Genomic DNA, 10429 nt, shown 5'->3' on the forward strand with positions numbered 1-10429 from the left:
TAGCATGTCTGTGCCCAGGGGCCCATTGCACCTGCTCATGCAAAGCAAGGACTGCATGAAAGGCACAGTGAGGTTGACATCTTCGCATAATAAAAATACTCTATTAAAAGAGCACGACTCTTGCACCAGTCCATGTGGCCTCATATGGAGTCTTTTCATGCATCTCGTGCAGATTCAACCACCCCCCTGCTTAATCCTCCTGTTCCAAGTGTGTAGGAGAACTATGGTGGCCTCCATGTGCCAAAAGAGGTCATCATTAGAAACACATGGGGAGTGTGGTGAGGTCATTGAGGTTCCTTTAGATACATATATTTACAAAGTGTAATCAGGTAGATATTGTGTAAAACTACAGCTCATGGTAAATGTCACTGTTCCTTGTTCTGCATCGTGTTGCTGTGTTTGTTGACTTTAGCTAGCTGTTCTGCATGCTAATAAAAGCTAAGATTAGCCACGTGATGTCATTTCCCTTCTCAAACTTTAAACTAAAAACATTACAGTGAACCAGAAGCAGCAAACATCTTTATCTTCTTTCTCTGCTACGCTCTGTGGACCTTTGACTGGAACAAACATGGTGGCACAAGATGGCCGACTCCGTGTAAGAGGACCCGCTCCACACGCAGACATAAAAGGCTCATTCTAAGAGAATAAAAAAATAATAATGTGTGTATAAATATGTTACTAACAAACTGCATGTTATATTCCATTTGTGCTGAAATGTGCACACTGAAGCGTCATGTTCCTCTGCAGTGCAAACTGAATGACCAGCTAAGCTCATATAAACACAGTGACAGGCACAGAGCAGGAGCACGTACAGAGGAGACAGCTCGGTTCATCCTCCCTTCCTGTCCACACTGTGTGTGTGTGTGTGTGTGTGTGTGTCGTTATTCCAGCCTCTGCTGAGCTCGGCTGTCCTGCTAATTAGATAACAGCACAATAAGCAGTGCGGGCCACGGCTGCACTGAGACTGCTGCACGGACGTTCAACGGCGGCTTTAAAACACCAGCCACACACACACACACACACACACACACACACATACATATACATATATATTACAGAGGTATAACTAAGTGTGTGTGGATAAAATGTAGATATGTAAAGTTTGTCATGCTTATAAGCTAAAGATACCGTGACACACAGTAAACACCTTTCCAAACACTTCATGGTATTAAAACTGTACAGCCATTTTTAATGTAACCCTCAATAAATATCTTCATGGCTGCAAATGGCCGACCACCTGCCTATATTCTGATTTAGTTATAGTGGGCTCAGAAGCTTTGAAGGAGAAGTCTGGTGATGTTGTATTTTTCTTCTTGTCGACGTACAGAGTAGATAGAGAACACTGGTAAAGCAAAGCATACAGGGATACTCTTGACTCATCTCAGACAGTACAGGTGATGAGTAATGTGGGGGGGGAGGGGGGAGATAAGTGTGATCAGTCGGATCAGAGACCAAAAAAAAACAAAACTCAACTATATGACACACTGAGTCTCTTATTTCTTGCTGCGGCAGCGGTTTGGACTGTCGTGGCAGGTCTGAGCTCTTTCTGGTGCGTTTGAGTGATGACCCTCCTCGCGTCCTGCTCTCTGGGCAGAGAGGCGGCGACGGCCACGCTGCCGCTTCCCAACACAGTACCAGACGTGCTGGCGGCAGCGGTGGAAGACACAGTAGTGCTGCTGGACGTGGGAGGGACAGCTGTGCCTGGCCTGGGTCCTCCCATAGCAGCGGCGTGCTGTCCATCAGTTCGCGGAGCTTTGTGCTCCAGCTCAGCCAGGCGGCGCTTTCTGCTCGGCGATCACCTGCGTCTGTTCCAGCAGCTTCTGCTCCTGGTCTGCAGTTGCTTCTGCTGCTCCAGCTGCTTGACGCGGATTTCCTGCATCTCCCTCCTCAGTACCGTCACGACGCCCCGTTCACCTTCACCTGTTGCTGCACCTTGGTCATCTCAGAGCGCGATGGTTGTGTTCGGCCAGCAGGGACATGGTGGTCAGGGAGGTAGATGGACCTGCCACTGGGGGAACAACACAGAGGGTCAGAGTCACACAAAACTAGATGGAAATTGTAACCTCTGTCTTTTCTACTTAGAGTTTCATCAGCTGAGTTTTGTGTATATCTAATATATCACCATGTCTGGTCAGATATTTGCTGCAATAATCATAGAATTACCTTTGCTGTCATCAGAGAATGATGAAACATGCTCAACTAAAATATGATCTTCTTGACAACACTACAGTCAGTAAGTCCTTTTGAAAGTTGCCCTCTGGACTGAATGGCCTGCTTGACTTTTGTTTCGTATGATCCCACACACAGCCCTGTTGAAGCTCAGGTTGCCAGATAGGTAACATATTCAGCCATGGAAAGCAAACAAAGTTGATAATGGAGTTAGCTTTCGATTCCAGTCAACCTAAAAACCTCATGAGCGGATGCTTAATTCATCCTAAAACACTGGATCCTGACCCACAGGTGCCATCGCAGAAAGTGACAAAGTATGGAGAATGAGCCTATCTTTATTCAAGAGTGTGGATTTTCAGTTTGAGAGCATGATTTTCTCCTTCTCATGCTCAGATTTTATTCTCCTCGTGCTTACATTTATAATAATCTTGAGTAATCTAAAAGAGTTATCGTTAGTTTTGCGAATTTTATATTAGCAGGATATATTTTAATATACATAAATACTCTTAGCAGCATAGCAGTGTTATGACAATCGAATGGTTAAGTGCATTTTAAACCATGGGACGTCGGTTTGCATCCCGACCGCCGCACGTTTTGACTTTTCTACATATAAATTCATCAATTGTGGTTCCCACGAATAGTTTCCGAAGACATAATCTACAACAGCTGTGGGTTTTATCAAATCATATCGCTTAATCATCATCAGTAAACAGTGGGAGCTACTCAGCTCTTCTGCCAGAGATGGGGCGACTCTCTGTTTTGATTTACTGCAGTACATTTTTGACCCTAGATGCCACTGTTACGAGCAAACGTACAGATTGTTTAGGGCTGCAACAACGAACAATAAAAATCAACAAAATTCAATTATTAGAAGGAGTTGGCAACAAATTTCTTTATTGATTTGTGTTGAACAAGGGAGGAGAGTGAGTGCGTGTGTGTTCTGTGTGTGAGAGTTTGTGTGTAGTGTAGAGAACAAGTTTCTGACAAACAAATACTGTTAAGTTTACAATTAAATTTCAAATAAGTTTTTAAATATTTATTGTTCTGACAGCTCAGGTCATTTTAACACTCGGGGGACGGATTGGGAAGATCCGCCCAAAAAGTCTAAAGTTGTTCTATATAAACGGTTTATGATGGAGAGATGTGTTTTTTGCACTGTTTTCCTGAGATTCCTCTGAAGACGGAGAGTTTTGTGTCTGTCTGACCTTCCTTGTTGTTCATTCCACGTGTGTAAAAGACCAATGGAAAAATAGATGTTTCGACAGACTCCATACGCAGCGACGAAGTAACATACGTAACTAGGCAGACTAGTTCTTTTTCCAGGGAGCACACAGAGCAGAATAAACAGAATAACTCAGAAATACTATTTTTATTGAATGACAGGTTCCCCTCAACACTTTGTGCACTTTATTTTAAGAAAGCCTATATTTGGCAGATGTAAAGCATACATGTGTATGTTTTTTGTGTTAGTCCATTTGTTATTGTTTTTTTTCAAATGATTACTGTAACAGCTCAGGGATGTTTAAGGAGCAACCCGTTTGTGCTCTTCCAAGATTTTTTGCACTGTGAATCTGCATTGTCAGACTGTTTAAAGGGTTGGAAATAGGGCTGCACGAATGGCCTGTAACCAATATCCGATATTTTTTAAGCTATATCGCGATACACGATATAATCTCGATATTTTTGTTTGTTGTGTTTGTAGTTTATTCTAATAAATATAATGTCATTATTACCTTGATAGCATTGTAATGCTCAGAATCAATGTGAACAGTAGATTTACACTTGCTGTATGAGACACACCCTTTTTATAGCATTTTAACACTTGTCATATTTTTTTATGAATTTTTAATATATTCATAATGTACAATGAGGCACTGAAGCAGTGCAGGATCATACTGGCTTATGAGACACACTTTTTTAAATCAAATTTTAACCATTCTTCATATTTTATAAATAAACCTTTAATAAATTTAACACCCACGTCTTATTTTGAAAACCGGAAGTGTCACACGCTGCAGTAAACTCGCGCTGACTTTCCCAGTTTTCTCAAAGTATTTGCCATAAAGTCGGCAATAAGGGCGCACTTGAAAATATTGGAGCAGCTGACGTGACCACGCGAAAACGAGAGACGGCTGGCGTGACCGCAGTTGTTTTTTCTTCGGAACCAAGTCGTCCGTCTCCATCTTCAATTAACTCGCTCGGGCTCTTCACTTCTTTCCTCACCGGATACAAAAAGTACGCATGCGCGCAGGGGATTTTTCTGGGTGGGGGGCAGTGTGGCTGCGTGCGTGAGCAGCACCAGGAGTGAGTGACACAGCAAAAACACCAGAAAATTAAATGCCGCGGCTTAAAACATTTACATGACAAGTACTCGATGGTCGCGATATAGTCATTTCATACATCTCACGTAGAAACAAGCCGCATGATATCGAGTATATTCGATATATCGCCCACCCTAGTTGGAAATTAATCTTTTTTTTTCTTTTCTTTTAAAATCAGATTCATCAAAAAAAATAATAGACAGATTATTGATTATTAAAATAATCGTTAGTGCAGCCCTAATATTGTTCCTTAAATGATAAATATTTAGCATTGAGAGCCACCAGTAACCAAACTGATTCAATACTGGTTATTGTATGTAACAGTGCAGGAAATATATATTTCATATATACATTTCGGTCGGGACATAACTGCTTTAGTTTTTAGGGCCAGAACACTTTTTTAAATATTTACGCCCTAAGGATGCTCAAACTCGGGGAACTGAAGAACTTGGCATCTGCTGGATGAGTGTGCATCCCTGAGGATATTTACATGCAAAGCTGAGTCATGATCATAATGCACCACTAGCAACTGGAACCAACCTTATGTGACCAGACAGCATGCAATTTAAATCGTGGTCAACGCGTTATATACAGCAACATAATGAAATTATTACATGTCCCTAAAGTCACATACTGGACACAGGAAGTCATATTTACATCCTTCACGCAAAGTCCAACACCAGAAAAGAATGTTGAAATGAGGTTCAGCAAAGGGTTGTAAAAGCATCAGTACTATGATGACCACAATGTTCCGTCACGTTATTGTAATCTCCCTCTCTCAAAAAGCACTGAGAGCTATTTTGGTGATTTTGGGAGATGAACACGTGAGCCAGGACCATTACATTACCTGGTGCAGACCCAATAAGGGCGGCCGGACAGGTCGGCCCCCTGGCAGGCTTCTTCTTCAGGATGGGGACAATCTTCTCATCAAAGTACTCCATGGCCATGGAGGAGATATCCCTGAGCCCTGGCAGAACCTCGTGAGCTCGCTGGGGAGCTCGAGTCGAGTTCACGTAGCGCAGCACGCGGTAAATCTCATCTATCACCTGACAACACACAACAGCACATGATCAGGCATGGAATTAAGACGGGAAACAGAGAACACACAAACAAATTCTGATAATCTCTATTATGGTCCTTGAACAACAATAAATCATCTTCGCAGTTTTTCTCAATTGCAACACTAAAACCCATTGGCTGAGCAAAGTTCTCAGTTGCCTGAACCATTTCGCTAACTGTTCAGTCTGGTCGTCAATAGCTTAAACCATTTCACATGGTAAAACACAATGTGCAGATCTCACTTAGACTTTTCAGCAAAACTCTAAACACATTCTGCACCTAATGCACATGTCATCCAAACTTATACAAAAGAGCAGACATGTCACGGATTAACACAACCACCAAAATTGATTTCACTTGTTTTTTAAATGTGTGACACAAACAATATGAGTCCAGATCAGAGGCAAACAGGTTGTTGAAGGTGGGAATGAGAAACTCTGAGAATGGATAGAAGAAACTATGTGGAGAGGACGAGTGTGTATGTGAGGTGGGGACGAGGAGGAAGAGGAGGAAGACAAAAAAGAAGAAGAGGAAGACAAAGAAGAAGAGGAAGACAAGAGGAAGAGGAAACAAAGAGTGGAAATACCGATGAAATTCAAGCAACAATCATAGAGCATGTTCTTGTCCATGGACTGACAATGAGGGAAGCAGGACTTAGAGTGCAACACAATTTGAGACGATTTTCTGTGTCCAGCATAGTAAGGACATTCAGAGAAGAGAACAGGTTCAGGTTTTGTAATTGCAATAAACAAATTGTCTGGCCCTGAAATTGTGCTTTCCATATGTTTACAGTACTGACTGCTCAATAGATTTTGACTGGTTGCAGGTTCATATCAACAAAGAACAAGAAAGAATACAGTATCACAGAGACAAAGGAAAAGTTTGTGAGATGCAGGGTACAATACGGTGAAAATTAAAAATATGAAATTTGTTTTTGAATTAAAAATGTACTCTCCCGAAACTACGTATTGAAACAATGTGTTTTTCTATTTTTTGGTGATTGTTTACTGACTGATAGTCTATATCATTTTCATCGCATGTTAATGATTTGAGAGCAGTGCATGGTTTTGAGCAAAGGTAAATCTGTTTTGTAAATAGTGCTTGAAGAGGAGGTTATATGATTAATGTTTCAGAAAATGGAGCACGGTTTCAGAAAATTGTGTTTTAGCAAATTGAGAAACACAATAGGAATAAACCTGCCTCCCGCTTAAACTGTCCAAGAGTTGAACAGGGATGGCCTACACAAATGTTTAGCCAAAATGTAAGACATGCATTTCAATTTCACAGAAAACTTCCATCCAGGTGAATGACATAGATTTAATATAATTGAACTAAAAACTATTTGATGCCAGTAATACAATATATGTAATAGTACTAATAAACTCAATGTGCTTCTACTATACAGTATCCAGGTTTTATGCATTCAATAATAATAAAGTCAAATTGTTTATATACATAAGTGGCCTAAATATTTTTTGAACATTATATTATTATACTGATTGATGATTATACCCTAAGATGTCGCATCATAGTATCAAAAAAAGACAGTAATTAATGAGAGCGCACTGAAGACTTTTAATGAAGCCTTTGAAATGCTCCTGTCTGGAATTGTTGCTGCTGTTTGTGTGAAGAGCTGACCTTTCCAGGGATGAAGCAGCAGAGGTTTGAGTCGACGTATTTCATGAAGGTCATGTTGAGCAGAGAGAAGCGTCTCCACGGCAGCCAGTGTCAGCGTGACGGGCCAGTGAATGGTTTCTCCCTCCTGACTCTCGCCTGGAAACAGTTCACAACAGATTCAGGTCCTCTGCCTTATAACTGACAATTTGATTTAAAATGAACTTTACTGTCATTTCTGACTGATCGCTTTGAACAAAAAAATGAATAAAAAACACAACCATGCTTCTGTGAGCTTTAGTTGCCATGGCACCATGTGGTTGGTTGGCAGCCAGTACAGTAGCCTGAACACGGTTTTTAGTATTTTTAGTACTTTTTCCAGGGGTTTTGAACCAAGCTCCATCTGTCGTGTGTGCAAACATGGACTGAACTACGAAGATGAGTGATTTGCTGTTTTTCTGTTATACATACACTTCATAATACATTGGGTGATGGCTCCTTGTTCACAACTTGAGAACAGCACATTAGCACTAGGCAGTGCTGGCATACTTTCTGTGGAACCCTTGCTGAAGAGAGGAGAAGGAAACAGGGATGTAGAGCTCAATAAGATGGAGGCGCTAACAGCTAACCAGGAGTGTAGCATCACACGTGGCTGAATTAACTCAGAGGACTCGCTAGTAACTCTGGACGGCTTTCAACTGTGAAAGCGGACAGCTGAAGACAGACAGACAGCTGAAGACAGACAGGAAAGCAGGGAGAGGGGGAACGACACACAGCAAAGGAGCACAGACCGGAGTCAGAACCGGGTCACTGCAGGAAGGACTCAGCCTTGATAGAGTGCACTCATCAAGGCACTCATCAGCTGAGCCACCAGGACACCAACATTTGATTTATCCAGGAGATATTTCTGATCCACCTTGTTATGTGAGCTGCTGTAACAAGTGAATTTCTTCGGGTGGATCAATAAAGCCGTCTTGTCTTATTGTAATTCACAACACATTAGTCTGAATTGGTGGGTCACCCTAAACACTTCACCACCACTGTGCACAATTCAAAATACTAGAAGTCAATATTTGATCCAGCCTGTGTTTGTTAACAGTTTTCATAGACTAGTCATTAGGAGTGATATTAAAAACCTTAAAAAAAATTAAATTGAGTCAGAATTCAAATGTTCATAAAGGTTGCCCAGAGCTCCATTCTTTGCCTCGTGTTTCTGATGACCACTGACCACAGATCAGCTTTTCCTTCACATGGCTTCACAATCTGCGACTCAAAGGATTCTTTCAGGCTTCATGCCAATCTTTCTCTTACTGTTGTGTTAGTACTATAAGAGCTTACAGTCTACACTGTGAGGTGCACAGCAGCATCCCATTCAGTGTGGAGAAGACTGAAGCTGCTCTGCTGGTTTGCTGCTGACGTTCTGCTTTCACTACAGGGGGAGTGCAGACGTGTTGGAAGCTCAGAGCCAGCTTATTAGGTGCAGTCAGCTTTGTCTTGTCCATTTGTAACCTATTTATGATTAATTTCATGGGGAAAGGAATATATAAAACACATCTTATCTTTTGATTTAAAAAACAAACTATATACATTCATTTTTTAAATCTTCTACTGATTTAATGCAATACCACCACTGACCACAAGGGGCCCACACATGGTTGATAAACAAACGTGCATGGCACCGTCAGCAGCAGCAGTTTTCTCCTGCAGAGCCTGTGTTGGTGTGATACTGACCTGGGCAGCTGGGCTTTGACTGTCTCTGGCACAGACTGTGGTACCGCTCCACCTTCAGGAAGCCCTGATTCAGGACACGCTGGCAGATCATGTCCATGCGCTTACAGACCTAGAGAAGAGGGATGAAAGGAAAAGAGATCAACAACAGGTCATCTGACATTCTAAAGGATTCTGTACATGTCTTCAGTAAGCTGAGAGCTGTCAGCTGCATGTCTCCTCTCTTTTTCAATTATGTTTCTGTGACTCAATGCAAACGTGTCAGGTGTGCTGATTAGAGGCCTGGTGACCCAAACAGGCCAAGGGGCCCCTTAGTAAGACTCTCTGTGTGAAGTGACTTAAAAAGATGGTTAGAAGGGGCTCTATAGCATGTCTGTGCCCAGGGGCCCATTGCACCTGCTCATGCAAAGCAAGGACGGCATGAAAGGCACAGTGAGGTTGACATCTTCGCATAATAAAAATAACCTATTAAAGAGGCACGACTCTGCACCAGTCCATGTGGCCTCATATGGAGTCTTCATGCATCCGTGCAGATTCAACCACCCCCCTGCTTAATCCTCCTGTTCCAAGTGGGTAGGAGAACTAGGTGGCCTCCATGTGCACAAAGAGGTCATCATTAGAAACACATGGGGAGTGTGGTGAGGTCATTGAGGTTCCTTTAGATACATATATTACAAAGTGTAATCAGGTAGATATTGTGTAAAACTACAGCTCATGGTAAATGTCACTGTTCCTTGTTCTGCATCGTGTTGCTGTGTTGTTGACTTTAGCTAGCTGTTCTGCATGCTAAAAAAAGCTAAGATTAGCCACGTGATGTCATTTCCCTTCTCAAACTTTAAACAAAAACATTACAGTGAACCAAAGCAGCAAACATCTTTATCTTCTTTCTCTGCTACGCTCTGTGGACCTTTGACTGGAACAAACATGGTGGCACAAGATGCCGACTCCGGTAGAGGACCCGCTCCACACGCAACATAAAAGGCTCATTCTAAGAGAATAAAAAAATAATAATGTGTGTATAAATATTTTACTAACAAACTGCATGTTATATTCCATTTGTGCTGAAATGTGCACACTGAAGCGTCATGTTCCTCTGCAGTGCAAACTGAATGACCAGCTAAGCTCAATAAACACAGTGACAGGCACAGAGCAGGAACGTACAGAGGAGACAGCTCGGTTCATCCTCCCTTCCTGTCCACACTGTGTGTGTGGTGTGTGTGTGTGTGTGTGTCGTTATTCCAGCCTCTGCTGAGCTCGGCTGTCCTGCTAATTAGATAACAGCACAATAAGCAGTGCGGGCCACGGCTGCACTGAGACTGCTGCACGGACGTTCAACGGCGGCTTTAAAACACCAGCCACACACACACACACACACACACACACATATACAAATAATATATATATATATATATATAAAATAATACATACATACATACATACAATACATACATACATACATACATAATATATATAGATATATATATATATATATACATATACATATAACATATATATATATATATATATATATATAGATA

The 10429-nt window shown here is 41.7% G+C and overlaps 1 protein-coding gene across 1 annotated transcript in view; it reads right to left on the reverse strand.

Moving 5' to 3' along the window:
* Window positions 1-1213: 1213 nt before the first annotated feature.
* LOC104938998 (F-box only protein 28) overlaps window positions 1214-10429 on the reverse strand; it is a 9605-nt gene continuing 389 nt past the window's right edge. The window contains 12 exon segments of the mRNA XM_027275834.1: window positions 1214-1342; window positions 1636-1755; window positions 1757-1777; window positions 1779-1834; window positions 1837-1902; window positions 1905-1961; window positions 1964-2008; window positions 5338-5536; window positions 7188-7264; window positions 7267-7322; window positions 8895-8913; window positions 8916-9003. Coding sequence (XP_027131635.1) covers window positions 1214-1342; window positions 1636-1755; window positions 1757-1777; window positions 1779-1834; window positions 1837-1902; window positions 1905-1961; window positions 1964-2008; window positions 5338-5536; window positions 7188-7264; window positions 7267-7322; window positions 8895-8913; window positions 8916-9003 — 933 coding nt within the window.

The sequence above is a fragment of the Larimichthys crocea genome, unplaced genomic scaffold (assembly GCF_000972845.2).
Source record: "Larimichthys crocea isolate SSNF unplaced genomic scaffold, L_crocea_2.0 scaffold220, whole genome shotgun sequence".
In the NCBI taxonomy this organism is placed as follows: Eukaryota; Metazoa; Chordata; class Actinopteri; family Sciaenidae; genus Larimichthys; species Larimichthys crocea.